The sequence below is a fragment of the Coregonus clupeaformis genome, unplaced genomic scaffold (genome assembly GCF_020615455.1).
Source record: "Coregonus clupeaformis isolate EN_2021a unplaced genomic scaffold, ASM2061545v1 scaf0549, whole genome shotgun sequence".
Lineage (NCBI taxonomy): Eukaryota > Metazoa > Chordata > Actinopteri > Salmoniformes > Salmonidae > Coregonus > Coregonus clupeaformis.
In genome coordinates, this window is record NW_025534004.1 from 147,351 (window position 1) to 163,736 (window position 16,386).

The window sequence follows — 16,386 nt, forward strand, 5'->3', positions numbered from 1 at the left end:
CTCCGGTAACTCGTTTCTGCCTTCTGTCTCTCACCACGATATTTGCCCAGCCCTGATCTGTACTTCTGCCTGCCATTCATATTGCTGTTGTGTGTGTGTTCCCCCAGGTCTCCGACCACCAGATGAGCGTGCCCAGACGTTTCACCACCCTCAGCCCGATACGCCGCTCCATCACTGGGGAACACACACACTAAGCACTTGGACTGGACACCCCCGGACATTTGGTGACCCCCCGAGCACAGGTACCCACAGGAGGACCCTGAAAGACCCCTGACACCCCTGGGACTCCTCTTCCCGCCTGTAACCTTGAATAAAGAACTCTGAATTTGAACTTGCGCTCTTGGGTCCTCTTCTGTTCCTGACAGAACGATCTGACCATCATGGACCCAGCGCACTCCCTGACCACGATGGAGGAAGAGCCAGAGAGGACTGCCCTACAGCGACTGGAACGCTCTGAGGGAGACATAAATCGGATGGCTGGCGACATCGCTTCCCTTCTCCAGCTATTCAACCAGCAGCAACAACAGTTCCAACTGCAGCAACAACAGCTAGCCCAAGCCCTGCAACTACTCTCAAGCCCGGCTACTCCACCTGCACCCCCCTGGTCCTTTTGTTCCTGTACCACCGATACTCCTTCATCCCTCCGCTGGAGGTCCCAATGCTGCAGGCCCGGCAGTGCTGCCACCAGATCCCCACGCTCCTGAACCAAGGATTGGGAACCCGGAACGTTTTGATGGCAACCAGAAGCAAGTAAGACCATTCTTGAGCAGCTGCCGAATCCAGTTTGCACTACAGCCCAGGACTTTCTCAACAGAGGGAGCCAAGGTGGGGTATGTCATCACACATCTCACCGGTCGAGCTCGGTTGTGGGAACGGCGGATTCGACCGGCAAACCCCAGCCTGTGCCTCCTTCAGTGCCTTTGAGGAGGAGATGTTAAAGGTCTTTGACCTAGGCTCGCCAACAGCCGAAGCGTCACAAGCTCTGCTCACCATCCGTCAGGGCAATCGGACAGTGGCAGACTTCTCCATTGACTTTCGTACCCTGGCCAGTCAAAGCTCGTTTAACCCAGAGGCACTGGTGCAAGCCTTCCTCCATAGCCTGGCGGACTATATCAGGACGAGCTTGTTTCCCATGACCCGCCCTCAACGCTTGATGCCGCCATTGACCTTGCCGTTCGCTTGACCGCCGTATACAGACCCGGAGGAGGGAGAAGGGCCGTCTCAGTCAACCTGCCATCCGTACTCGGGTCGATACCGCTTCTGTCCAGCCCCTGCCTGTCAAGTCCCATAGCCAACTCAATCAGCCTGAGCCCATGGAGATTGGCCGGGCCTCTCTGACTCCCGAGGAGCGTCGGCGCCGTCTAAGCTCCAACCTTTGCCTCTACTGTGGTGGCGAGAATCACCGTGTCGCTACTTGTCCGGCAAAAGCCGCAGCTCACCAGGTGTAGGGGAGATCCGGGTGAGCTCAACAAGCCTTCAGTCTCCCTCCATCCGAAAGACCCTGCTTCATCTCCGCCTTCAGCTTTCTGACAAGACTCATACATTGGCCGCCCTTGTGGATTCCGGGCCGAAGCAAACATCATGGACCCTGAGCTTGCACAGCAACTGGGCGTGAACCATCATCAACTGACACAACCCATTCCTGCACGAGCCCTGGATGGGCATCATCTTGGCACTGTCACTCATATCTCCGCCCCTGTGACAATCCTGCTGTCAGGAAACCACCAGGAGTCCATCCAGTTTCACCTCCTACACTCACCTGGCCAACCACTCATTCTTGGATACCCGTGGCTCCGTCAGCACAACCCCCACATCGACTGGGAGACAGGAACAGTCCGTGAGTGGGAAGGAGTTGTCACCAGACCTGTTTAAGGGGGGCCACCCTGCCCGTTCACCGGGAAGGATCTAGCGCTACCTCCGACATATCCAATGTTCCGGCCTGTTACCACAGCCTGAAAGAGGTGTTCAACAAATCCAAGGCGACATCTCTACCCCCACACAGACCCTATGACTGCGCGATTGATCTCCTGCCTGGCACAGCACCTCCCAAGGGTCGTCTGTATTCACTGTCAGCCCCGGAAAGAAAGGCCATGGAGGACTACATTAATGACTCTCTTGCCTCCGGGATAATTAGACCGTCGTCTTCCCCCGCGGGAGGCGGGATTCTTCTTTGTCGGCAAGAAGGACGGTTCTCTTCGTCCATGCATAGATTACCGGGGTCTGAAAGCGACATCACGGTTAAGAATCGCTACCCACTGCCCTTACTTTCGTCTGCCTTGAACTGCTGCAGGGAGCCACTGTATTCACTAAGCTGGACCTTCGCAATGCCTACCATCTGGTGCGGATGAGGGAGGGAGACGAATGGAAGACAGCGTTCAACACACCAACCGGCCACTATGAATATCTCGTCATGCCCTTCGGCCTCACCAATGCCCCAGCAGTTTTTCAAGCCCTAGTGAATGATATCCTCAGGGACATGCTAAATACGTTCGTATTTGTGTACCTTGACGATATTTTAATATTCTCAAAGACTCTGTCAGAACACACGCACCACGTCCGGTTGGTCCTGCGCCGCCTGCTGGAGAACTCTCTTTTCGTGAAGGCAGAGAAGTGCGAGTTCCATGCCAAGACCGTTTCATTCCTGGGGTATGTGGTGACCGAGGGCAGCATTCAGATGGATCTCACGAAGGTGTCGGCTGTCACTTCCTGGCCAGTTCCTGAGTCTCGGAAGAAGTTGCAACAGTTCCTGGGCTTTGCCAACTTTTATAGGAGATTCATCAGAAACTATAGCACAGTGGCTGCACCCCCTCACGGCGCTAACCAGCACTAAACAACCGTACCAATGGACATCAGCTGCTGATAAGGCCTTCAATATCCTCAAGACATGTTTCACTTCTGCTCCCATCCTCCAGATGCCAGATGCAGCAAGGCAGTTTGTGGTGGAGGTAGATGCTTCGGACGTGGGAGTGGGTGCAGTGCTTTCTCAAAGAGCAGCTGAGGATGGCAAGATGCACCCCTGTGCCTTCTACTCCCGTCGGCTAACCCCTGCCGAATGCAACTACGACATTGGGAACCGCGAGCTGTTGGCTGTCAAGCTCGCCCTTGAAGAATGGCGGCACTGGTTAGAGGGGTCAAAGGAACCATTCGTAGTGTGGACAGACCACAAGAACCTGGAGTATATCCAAACAGCCAGGAGGCTGAACTCCCGTCAACAGCGGTGGTCTCTGTTCTTCTAGCGCTTCAATTTCACGCTCTCCTACCGCCCGGGATCTCGCAACATCAAACCTGATGCTCTTTCCGGATGTTTCAGAAGGACGAGACCACCGCCATGACAGCTCCCATTCTTCCCAGCCACTTGGTCGTGCGGCCCTCACCTGGGAGATCGAGAAGCAGGTCATGGAGGCTCTTCGGGACCAGCCAGGTCCAAGCACCAGCGCCCCCAACCGTCTGTTTGTTCCAGCAAATCTCAGGTCACCTGTGATTCAGTGGGGGCACGAATCCCGTCTGGCCTGTCATCCCGGCATCACTCGCACCCTTCATCTGGTCCGCCAGCGGTTCTGGTGGCGGGGGATGAGACGGGATGTCCGAGAATTCATCCGAGCTTGTCCCACTTGTAACGAAACAAGACTCCCAACCAGCCTCCTGCTGGGTTGCTGCAACCCCTACTCATACCAAAGAGGCCCTGGTCCCACGTTTCACTGGACTTTGTTACGGGCCTTCCGCCCTCTGACGGACACACAGTCATCCTTACCATTGTTGACCGCTTTAGTAAGATGACCCACTTCGTGCCCCTTCCCAAACTACCCTCTGCTAAAGAGACCTCCCAGGTGGTCCTGGAACATGTGTTTCGTATCCATGGCCTACCCCAGGATATAGTGTCAGACCGGGGCCCGCAATTCTCAGCAACCTTTTGGAAGGAGTTCTGTCATCTCCTTGGGGCCACCGCCAGCCTATCGTCTGGATTCCACCCGCAGTCAAACGGCCAGACTGAACGCATGAACCAGGAGCTGGAGAAGGCACTGAGGTGTGTGGCTTCCCAAAATCCCCGGGCCTGGGCTCAACACCTGCTCTGGGTGGAATATGCCCATAATTCACTCACCAGTTCCTCCACCGGGCTCTCCCCCTTTCAGTGTGTCTACGGGTATCAACCTCCACTGTTTGCCAGCCAGGAGGCGGATGCCACCTGTCCGTCTGCTCTTGCGTATGCCCGCCGCTGCCGCCGCACTTGGGCCCAGGCTCGCACTGTGCTCCTGAAGTCTGGAACCAGCTACGCCGTCGGTGCCAACCGACGGAGGACCCCAGCACCTACTTACCGGGTTGGTCAGAAGGTCTGGCTGTCTGCCGGGATCTGCCGCTGCGGGTTGTATCGCAGCTGGCCCCTCGCTTCATTGGTCCTTTTCCTGTGCAGAAAGTCATCAGTCCAACGGCGGTCCGACTTCAGTTGCCCGCTTCCATGCGGGTCCACCCCACCTTCCACGTCTCCAAGGTCAAGCTCGGTCCATGAAAGTCCCCTGGTCCCTGCAGCTCCGGCGCCACCTCCTCCGCGCCTCGTAGATGGCGGTCCTGTCTTCACCGTCCGGCGGCTGCTCCGCTCTAGGCGAAGGGGTAGGGGTCTCCAGTACCTCGTTGATTGGGAGGGATATGGTCCAGAGGAGAGGACCTGGATCCCGGCCAGGAGGATAGTGGACCGGACCCTTATCACTGACTTCCACCGACTACATCCTGATCAGCCTGCAATCCGTCCAAGAGGGGTTCCTAGCCGTCCGGCCCGCCCTGCTCCTGTCTCAGTGCCTGTCCTGTCTCCCGACCGTGACCCTCCAGCTCCTTCTGAGGATGAGGAGATTCACTCGGACCGCTCGGAGGAGTTCTGACCCGCCGCCTGCTCCCCTCCACCCTCCCGGCATGATGTTGTTCTTGGGACTTCTGGGGCCGTCCCTTGGAGGGGGGGTCCTGTCATGAGCACTCTCTCTCCCTGGTAGCAACATTAATTGCATTCAATTATCTTCCACTCTGCTCACCTCCCTCTCTCTACTCAGCCTAACTAGCTCCACCTGCCCTGCTCTGCTCTTGTTACCTGGCCAGCTGCACTGCATTTCCCACTCACCATCCTCACCTTGCCTCACTCTGTTCTAATTACTCTGCCAGCTGAACTGCATTTCCCCACTACCTCTCCCAGTATATCAAGCCCTGGTTTTCAGCCAAGCCCTGTCAGATCGTCTTCAAACCCGGACCAGTAACCTGCCTGTCTGCGCTCTGACTCCTGTTTGTGATACCGATCCTTTCTTGACTGCCTCCTTGTTCTACTGCCCCGTCTATCCCAACCTGCCTTCTGGACCTCGACTACTCTCCGATCTTCAGCCCCTCCGGTAACTCGTTTCTGCCTTCTGTCTCTCACCACGATATTTGCCCAGCCCCTGATCTGTACTTCTGCCTGCCATTCATATTGCTGTTGTGTGTGTGTGTTCCCCCAGGTCTCCGACCACCAGATGAGCGTGCCCAGACGTTTCACCACCCTCAGCCCGATACGCCGCTCCATCACTGGGGAACACACACACTAAGCACTTGGACTGGACACCCCCGGACATTTGGTGACCCCCGGAGCACAGGTACCCACAGGAGGACCCTGAAAGACCCCTGACACCCCTGGGACTCCTCTTCCCGCCTGTAACCTTGAATAAAGAACTCTGAATTTGAACTTGCGCTCTTGGGTCCTCTTCTGTTCCTGACAAAAAGTTATAATCAAAGTACAGTGTCAGCGGATTCCTTGTCAACACAGCATTGCAGCATCGTTGTTCGGCCACCACACTCATTTCGTTCATTTGAGTCAATAATGCCAGAGATACTGCATATAATGATGATGATTTTGTCTCCACCCTAACAATGGGAGTCGTTCTCCCAAAGGCGGGAAAGCAGGTGGTCTGCTAATCTGTCTGATTATTGTGGACAGATTTTGACAGGAGTAAACCCTCTCGCTTCCCCTTTTCTTACCGGCAAACGCAGGACCACCTACCGGCGAATGATGAACTGAAAACTCGAAAGAGTCATGATTCTACAAGCCTCTCGTTCACTGGTGAACGATGAACTGAATACTTGAAAGAGTCATGATTCTACAAGCCTCTCGTTCACATGTTCACCAGTGACATGCAGTGAGGTCTGAGGCCGGGTAGGCACTTTCACACAGGCATGCACACACACTCATAACGTGGATTTTTGCTACAGTGTTTATCGGTATGACACGATCACAAAGATAACCATCAAACAACCACAACCAACCATCAAACAGCAGCAGGTAGGCGGCGCAACCGTTAGACACACATTCACAGGGCTTAATAACTTGCGGCCCACGCAACTGCCCTACACGATCAGGTAACTTTCAGCACCACAGACAGCGACCGTAATGTAGCGTTAATTAGCTAGCTAGGTCTTTCAAAATCTCACAGTTTCTTTTACTTTTGTATTGTGCATGCTGATGTTCAATCTCTGTTGTTCATTCATAGCCAGACTTAATGTAGCGTCCCTGGGTGGGCATCCTCGTCGCCATTAATGTAGTGTCGAGAACTATGCTGAGATGCTGTGAGAACAAGAAATCCGCTGACACTGTCCTCGATTATAATTATTTATTACATTTGAAGATCTCAGCGCCAATTTACAGACATCTGCAGACATCTGGAGAATAACCGGCCCCAATCTCTAATATGTTATTCTCCCCTCCTTTGTCCTAAACCATAGTATATATATCCTATGTAACCTGATATGGGTGTTTTCCCCTACAGACCAATCCCAGGACTCCACCTAACAGACTTCCTCTGTTTTAGGGTGCCCCTATAGAAATGCTCTCCAGATGCTTTCTCAAGCTGAGTCAACATCCTCTAAGATCATTTGCAACCGTCAGCAAAGTCATAAATTGTTCAGACACTACACTATCCTTGAGCTGCCAAATGTCTTATAAGCTATCTGGCTTTGGATGTGAGACACAGATTTCTCATGCTTGTTGAGTGCTATAGGCAAGTTGTTCAAGTCGCAGTAACCGCCTCTTATCCACACGCTGTCGCTTGTGGAGAACAGCAGGCAGGGGAGGCAGTAGAGTTGGCTGCTAGCAGCGCAGCCACAGAGCGTCTTTCCATTGATGCCACTCAGATTGAAATTATCTTGTTATTTTCTGTCCCTTCCTTTGATTTAGGTCCCTAAGCTCAGGTGTTGGTCTTCCATCCCTTATCACCCCATTTCACTAGAAAATCCAACTTTGAAAACTGTTTCAGACGCAATATGTTAGCCATCCTGATCAGCTTACTTTAACTAGAAGTAAAACTAACGTTCCGTAACCACCTGGCAGATGACATGGGACATCCATAGGCAGGAGCGAGCTCAGCCTATTCTCCTGCCTATCCCAATACTTTTTTTCACCCAAATATGCATGCACATTTATTATTGTGCAATTAAAATGTTATCATGCAGAAAAAAACATGAAGATGACAAAATTATTATTGATCAAATGTATATTTATTTATTTATCATTACAGGTACTTTTTCATTCATTTTCACAGGTACAGTCTACTGCCTACCCTGACCGCACGACATGGATGTTCCCCATAGAGGGCTTATTGGAGCTGTCATTTGTGATTGACTTGTAAAAGTGTGCTTTAAACATAGTAGGCTGCATTTGTTGATTGCTATCCATAGCCTACAAATAAGATTATTTGAAAAAATGTCTAGTTGTGGCAGTAGCATAGCCAGAAATTCGTTGGTGGGTGAGCCTCCAGAAATTTTGGTGGGCCCCAAAAAAAAAAAAAAAAAGAAGAAAAGAAAACAGCTAACTTCATGCAATTATACACACTTTGTCATTGGGGCAAAGAGAACAATTTGCTGTTTTAAAGCAAATTTCCTGCAATTCTACACGTTTTGCCATGGGGCAGAGAGGATAATGTGCAGTTTTGTAGCTAATCTCATGCTATTCTACACATTTTAATTAAAGCCAATAAAGGGACTGAATTATGAGCTGTCTTGTTTGCTAAATGAACAAATGAAGTAGGCAGTGGCATGGTGCATATAGCCTTAGAAGCACAGTGACATATGCCTCAATGCTGTCATTGAGGCATAAGGAATGCTCAACTCCCTTCTCTTAATCTTATATCGAGGTGTAGTTGAGTTTTGATAACTGGTCACTCGATTTGCTAGCAACAACATTGAGTCACCATCAGTTGATAGCCTACTTGTAAAAATGTAAGTTCTGAAAAAGCTTACCTGTACCTATGTTTGTCCTGTACAACTTTTCCTTATTTGTGTTGCTCAACTGGAGACATATCAGCCTTGACATAAGCCTACTACAAACTGAGATTAAATTGGCACGTGCATTCACGCTGAGTTGAGCAACACAAATTTAGGGAAAAACTTGATGGTTGTAATAAAAAAAAGTTTGTATTAAAAAAAGTATGAATTTCAGCACACCGTTGAAGGACCCCTGTTGTACAAGACGAGGAAAGGTACAGGAAAGCATTTTCAGAATTTACATTTTTACAAGTATTGATTGACTTACTGTGACTCAATGTTGTTGCTAGCAAATCGCGCGACCAGTTATTAAAACTCAACTCCACCTTGATATAAGAGAACAGAGTTGAGCATTCTTCAGCTAAGTTAGGTAAGGGTTATGGTTCAGGTTGGGTTAGGTTAGGTTTAGGTAGTGATGTCCCAAGGATGCCCGATAGCGCTAACCGTCTGGAGCCGCTGAGCCGGAGGAGCGTGTGTAGGACTGTGTAGGACTCATTGCGGCCAGCAGGTCAAACGAACGACTAAAATGAACGAATCACTCAGAAAAACGAATCATGACTTTTCAGTCATTAAAGAGTCGTCCACAAATAACGAGTCGTTCGCAAACTGCACATCATAGCCTACAAGTCAGACTCCGAAGATGACAGAGACACCAAAGATACTGTGAGGAACTGCTAATACTTATTCATGCGTTTTTACAGTAGGCCTATTTTGTTTAAGTGGTAATCATCTTTACCAGTCATATCCTTTGCCTTTATTTATCCGTCATTTTATTTTCATCAGTTACTAAACTGTGTCAAAGAGGGACAACATGAATTCCAAAATGATCAACAATAAACTGCGCGTGACTCACTTGAAACTGATAGGTCTACTAGTCGGTGAGGTTACAAAATATATAAGGTTTTACTTGAAGGTTTACTCTAAGGTTTCAACAGGAGCATGACTCAAATGTGTAGGCTATGTGCATTATGAAATGTATCTCTTTAGATTGCCTTACATCAGTCGCCCTTGTACAAGGATAGATTCAGGTATGCCTAGGCCTACACCGGGATGGACGGTAAGTAAAGTGACATGCTGTTGTAAGGGATTTTTGTAATAGAAGTTTGGATTGGAAAATATGGCTTTTAAGTATGTACACTACATATATGTTGACACGCATTCAAATTAGTGGATTCTGTTATTTCAGCCACACCCGTTGCTGACAGGTGTATACAATTGTTCGTCATGAGCTTCATGAAATGGGTTTCCATGGTCAAGCAGCCGCACACTAGCCTAAGATCTTCATGCGCAATGCCAAGAGTCGCCTGGAGTGGTGTAAAGCTTGCCACCATTGGTCTCTGGAGCAGTGGAAACGCGTTCTCTGGAGTGATGAATCATGCTTCACCATCTGGCAGTCTGACGGAAGAATCTGGGTTTGGCGGATGCCAGGAGAACGCTACCTGCCCCAATGCATAGTGACAACTGTAAAGTTTGGTAGAGGAGGAATAATGGTCTGGGGCTGTTTTTCATGGTTCGGGCTAGGCCTCTTAGTTTCAGTGAAGGGAAATCTTAACAGCATACAATGACATTCTAGACAATTTCGTGCTTCCAACTTTGTGGCAACAGTTTTGGGAAGGTTTTAGAATGAGATGTTTGACGAGCAGGTGTCCACATACTTTTGTCCATGTAGTGTACGGTCCAGAATCACTGCGCTCCTGACATTGGCAAAGCTGTCAAACAAACAGGTATTGCAATGAATGAAATTCATAAAATACAAAATATTTTATGAACTGAAATGGAAAAAGTCCTTGAGTCTGTGTTGCCATTAATAGCACAAACGAATGGTACACTCATTAGTTTAATGCAACGGCAATACGTTTGTAGAAATTGAAATGTTACTAGGCAACTTGGCACTTGTGGGAAATGAAGAAAGGTAGTTCTACGTGACGAGAGAGCAGCAGAGAGCTCGCATCATCACGAATACCAGGTGAAAATAATATTCTAAACGTTAATACTAAGGTTCTATTTTCTTAGAGAGTAAATGAGGGGGTTATTAGTTCAATACATCTTAGACACCCACACAGCCACATTCACACAGTGAAGGAATTCTCTGACAGGCTTTCCAAATGGGCACTTCAGAGGGAGAGAGAAGCAAAAATTATGAAAGACATCAAGGAGAAGGCCAACAGAATCAACCTGAAGTTCGACCATGTCACCAAATATAAGGGCAAAGCCAAGGCACAGGCCAAGGCATTTGGGGAGTTCATATGGAACGGCCAGAGCCAGGTGACTGTAGACAGTAAGATTGAGGAGCAGGAGAAGGACCTGGGGGCTGTAATGAAGGACACTGGGGGGGTGGAGAAGCCAAGACTGTTTCGTAGATGCTGTGGAGTGCCTGGCAGTCACCTGTCAGAGTTTGAGGAGAACAGGTTCCTCTGTCTGCATCAGGGGACGGGCCCTGACAGTGTTCAGGCTGTCATCACTGCTGCCACAATGACCTGCCCTCTCCTCATCCACTTTAAGAGGGATGCTAAGGCCTTCTTTATGCCCAGCCTCCTTTCCAGCTGGACAGATGCATACAAATCAGCCAGGAGCTTTGTGACAGGATAGAGGAAAGGTAAGTGGAATGCTCATAACAATCCACCACTGTAGGTTGCCTAGTAGGCTATAGAGTGGTGAGGAGGAGGAGTCTACCGTGTCCGGAAGCAACTTTGCTATTCATTTTCTGGATTAAGGTTATCTCAAACATAGTTTTAAGATTTGTTTGACTATTTACAGTTACAGCTGATTTCGGGATTGTATATCGATTCGCTCTCCTTAAATATTTGTCATCTGATGTATTCGTTTCAGTCTCTGAATATAACTTTTTGCCACCAGCTCCTGATATCAGGGCATAAAAATCTTTGTGTATACAGTGCATTCGGAAAGTATTCAGACCCCTTGACTTTTTCCACGTTTCGTTACAGCCCCCCCCAAAAAAAAGAAAGAAACATCACATTTACATAAGTATTCAGACCCTTTACTCAGTACTTTGTTGAAGCACATTTGGCAGCAATTACTGCCTCGAGTCTTCTTAGGTATGACGCTACAAACTTGGCACACCTGTATTTCGGGAGTTTCTCCCATTCTTCTCTGTAGTCCTCTCAAGCGCTGTCAGATTGGATGGGGAGCGTAGCTGCACTGCTATTTACAGGTCTTTCCAGAGATGTTCGATCGGGTTCAAGTCCAGGCCTGGCTGGGCCACTCAAGGACATTCAGAGACTTGTCCCGAAGCCCCTCCTGTGTTGTCTTGGCTGTGTGCTTAGGGTCTTTGTCCTGTTGGAAGGTGAACCTTTGCCCCAGTCTGAGGTCCTGAGCAGGTTTTCATCAAGGATCTCTCCCTACTTTGCTCCGTTCATCTTCCCCTTGATCCTGACTAGTCTCCCAGTCCCTGCCGCTGAAAAACATCCCCACAGCATGATGCTGCCACCACCATGCTTCACCGTAGGGATGGTGCCAGGTTTCCTCCAGATGTGACGCTTGGCATTCAGGCCAAAGAGTTCAATCTTGGTTTCATCAGACCAGAGAATCTTGTTTCTCATGGTCTGAGAGTCCTTTAGGTGTCTTTTGGCAAACTCCAAGCGGGCTGTCATGTGCCTTTTACTGAGGAGTGGCTTCCGTCTGGCCACTCTACCATAAAGGCCTGATTGGTGGAGTGCTGCAGAGATGGTTGACCTTCTGGAAGGTTCTCCAATCTCCACAGAGGAACTCTGGAGCTCTGTCAGAGTGACCATCGGGTTCTTGGTCACCTCCCTGACCAAGGCCCTTCTCCCCCGATTGCTCAGTTTGGCCGGGCGGCCAGCTCTAGGAAGAGTCTTGGTGGTTCCAAACTTCTTCCATTTAAGAATGATGGAGGCCACTGTGTTCTTGGGGACCTTCAATAATGCAGACATTTTTTGGTACCCTTTCCAAGATCTGTGCCTTGACACAATCCTGTCTCGGAGCTCTACGGACAATTCCTTCAACCTCAGTGCTTGGTTTTTCCTCTGACATGCACTGTCATCTGTGGGACATTATATAGACAGGTGGGTGCCTTTCCAAATCATGTCCAATCAATTGAATTTACCACAGGTGGACTCCAATCAAGTTGTAGAAATGGATGCTGTATTACTTTGTTGGTTACAGCGAGCAAAGACGACCATCACCATCCATCATAGTTAGCACGTTTTTTATGTTATTGCTCCATTGCCACACATATACCACAGGTGTATGTGGCAATGGTCGTGGCAAAGGTTTTAATATGCAATTGTGCCAGCTCATTCGCCTGACATATTTTTACTGCAGCGTCCAAATGTAACTAACTTTCCCGCAGCAATCTTTCTCTAACTCTGGAGTCAATTATACCAACCACAATCTGATGTCGAAGAATAGAGGTTAGGTCTACAAAATTACACGTCTGTGCTTTCAATTTCAAATCTGTAAGACGTCAAACTTTTCACCTTGCTGTTGTATACGACAGGGAAACACATAACGTGCATATGTCTCGTTCTTCTTAGGTGAACAATATGCATCAAACTGATCCAGTACCTCCGCAAACTCGTCTTTATCCTCCTCATTTGGAAACGTGAAGGTATTGAATATATCGATTGCCTGTGGTCCCACTATAGTAAGAAAGAGAGCAACTTTACGTTCATCCGGCTCCAATAGCAGACATATACAGCAAAAACGGCTGCCGAACTGTTTTCCAATTCGCATCCACATTCCATCCAAGCTCAAAGCCTCTGGTGGCTTGATAACATCCATTGCACTTCCATAAACTCCAACATTCACAGAAAAAACACGATTTCCACTCCTGGTATCATGTATTACTTTGTTGGTTACAGCGAGCAAAGACGACCTTCACCATCAATCATAGTTAACAAGTCTTTAATGTTATTCCGCCATTGCCACACATATATCACAGGTGTCGTAAAAGAGTGTTGTAAACAATCACTCAGAAACACATCAATACAGATGATCAATTGAAACAGTACGCACCTGTGCTCGATTTCGAGTCTCATAGCAGAGGGTCTGTATACTTATGTAAATAAGTTATTTTACATTTGCAAAGACTTCTAAAAACCAGTTTTCGCTTTGTCATTATGGGGTATTGTGTGTAGATTGATGAGAAAAAAAATGTATTTGATCAATTTTAGAATAAGGCTGTAACGTAACAAAATGTGGAAAAAGTTAAGGTGTCTGAATACTTTCCGAATGCACTGTACAGTATTTTTTAAACTGACAAATAAACTAAATCAATCCAAATTGAGCAGCGGCCAATTGATGAATGGAAAGAGACATCTGTTACAAAACACGAAAAAGTTGAATGACATTCGGAGATTGTCAAGCCAAGCCTTTAACACTGGGTAAGCCTACAACATAGGGAGGAATGTATTTTCTGTTTGTCGAGATTGACATGGTCTATTTATTGTAGTGTTGAAAACAAAAACCATGATATTGAAGTGCCCGAAGTCGGTATGCTTTGTTTATTGATTGTGTGGTCATTGGCACAGAAACCTGTTGGTGGAATTTTTTTTGCATATATTTTATTTAATTATAAATATGGCATAAACATTTTGAAAATCTGATTCAGCCCTAGCTGATCATTTTCTGCAGCCGGCTCTGATCGTAGTGTAATGAAACAGGCAGGGAGAGTGAGCTTGTCTGTGGTGTTCAGCGAACCCTCAACCTTCTGGCCCGTAGCCCTGTGTGGCATCGACTGTGCCACAAAAGCATGCTGAAGTGGCAAAGTCGATATCCACAATTATAAACACAGGCTCGCTACAGTTATTGTTATTTGTGGTCGTAAATATTATTTAGAGTTAATTCTATGAGATGGGAGGTTGTTCAATTTATTTTACAGTACAAGGGGAGGGTCATGTGAAAATATTTGTAACTTTGGGGAGGGTGATTTTTTTTGGGGGACACCTTGAGTCGGATCAGCCCCTCCCCCCAGTACATTTCGATCTGTCCCATTGCAAGACGTCTTCAACTTCCAATGAAGTGAGAAATATGAGTCTTCTGTGCATGAAGGTACATGTCAGCAGCACAGTTATAGAAAAATTACATTTCATTTCAGTATTTTGACTACACGGAACACATATTTTGGAAACATCAGGCCATGATATTAAACAGACTACTTTGAATAAGTGCCAAGCTGAATACGTTTCATTAAATTGCCCAGATTGTTTCATTTATTATAACATTAAATTGTAAAGTTGATTATAAAATTAGACTTGTGTACAGAATGATTGATGAAAATGGAAAAAGTGCTTTGTGTCATCTCTTTATGTTTAATTGTTGAACAAGCTACACAGCGAGTCATGGAACCTCTGCCAGGAGTCCAGCTCTGTGCGCCACAATGCTGATCTGGCACAGATGAGCTGAGACCTCTCACTCTTGCTGACTTTGGCCAGGCTGACGCTGTCTTTACAGATGAAGAAGACATCCAGGCCAATGAAGAGGGCGTTGATGCTGATGAGACCAGCCCGCGCTGACTTGGAGTGGGCTAGTGGGGCCACCTGTCCAATGTCCGGGATGTCCCCTGCTAGCTTGGGCAGGTTTCGTGCTGCTTTGCCTTCCTGCAACGCCAACTTACCAGCGCTTGTGATCAGATCTTCGTTTCACTGGCTTCAAACCCGAGGAAAGGTCAACTAGGAAGTCAATGCCTTTTCCGATGTCCCCAGTGGTGGCAATCACCTTCCCTGCTCCAACCATGTCCACCCTGCTCTGCCCCAGGATGGGCTCCATATTCCTGGCCACATCCTCCAGACACTCCTGGAGACTCTCCACGTCCTCCATGAAACTCTGGAAGACTTTACTAGCTTTCTTCTCATGGATGCTATTGACCTTCATCTCTGTGATGCCAGTGGTTAAACTGTTGACCCCACTGGTGACCCCCAGGCTGACCCCTGCAATGGTGAGAGCCAGTGACACCCCAGCAGTGACAGGAGTCAGAGCTAAGCCCACGATGGATAGGATCCCTCCAGCCACCCCCACTGAGCTGCCTGCCACACTGGAGATCTTAGCCCCCAGCTTCATCCTGTCCAGCTGCACAGCACTCTCCTCCAGCTTGGTCAGAAACTGCTCCATCCTGGGTCGGCGCTGGCTGAACCGGCCAATGAAGCACTGAGCAGCCTCTTGGAACAGGAACGTCAGTCTGAGGTGCTGGTCCATCCTGACAGAGGGGACACAGATTCAACATCTATTTACTGTATACCAGTAAAATAAAAAATATTAACAGAAGTTTAAAGAGAACAACCAAACTAACCTTACCTGATATCACTCAGCTGATTCAAATGTTGGAGCATATTTTGCCTGGACTCTTCCCTCACATCACCAAGGTTGACCACAGGGATGTCATTCTTCTTTTTCCAAAACATAATTTGACTGATTGAGCAACTGTAACAATGCATATTAATTTCAACATTACATTATATTCATTAGATTATTATGTGGCTTTTGAATTATATCACAAAAGCCCAAGAACCTTGTAAAATTACATATATGAGAAGAAAGGACAAAAATAGTACAATTATGCTAATATAATATAAATTATGACATTAAAACTGTGTGAGGCATCTTACCCAAGTTTACGCTCAAGCTGTGGTCTGATCTGTAATCTAACAGTAAAAAAATTGACATCAATAATTTTTAACTTCCCTCATTGAATTTTCAAACCCCAAACCCCGGCCTGGTCTGCATCTGCTTGGCCTGTTTCTCAAGCGTTCCCGGATGTCTCGCGATGTTGCGCCTCTAGGTTTAGAAACTGTGATAAAATAGTGTACCCAGATACTTTTGGAGGAGATGGGAAATTAAGATTACGTATGTAACCACGGTTATGTGAGCTATTGGATCACTTCAATATGGTATCCTTCCACGCGGCAGGATACATTCCGAGTAAGAATTTCAGATTAGTCCTGTGTACCGTTTAGTGCTGCGGCTGACTCCCATAAATAGCTGCCACCACACTACTTCCACCTCGTGTCCTTTTCGAGGCGCCGTTGATCACCGACAAAGAGGATTGGAGTGATCCAACAGCTCACATAACCGTGGTTACATATGTAACCTTCGTTATGTAGCACTAAATTGGATCACTCTAATATGGTATCACAATACCAGATA

The 16,386-nt window shown here is 47.8% G+C and overlaps 1 protein-coding gene across 1 annotated transcript; it reads right to left on the reverse strand.

Moving 5' to 3' along the window:
- Positions 1 to 14,555: 14,555 nt before the first annotated feature.
- Positions 14,556 to 15,644, reverse strand: LOC121568628 (apolipoprotein L4-like). Its single transcript, XM_041879039.2, is given in 3 exon segments — positions 14,556 to 14,883; positions 14,885 to 15,439; positions 15,538 to 15,644. Coding segments are annotated over 3 exon segments (990 nt in total).
- Between the last annotated feature and the right edge of the window lie 742 nt (positions 15,645 to 16,386).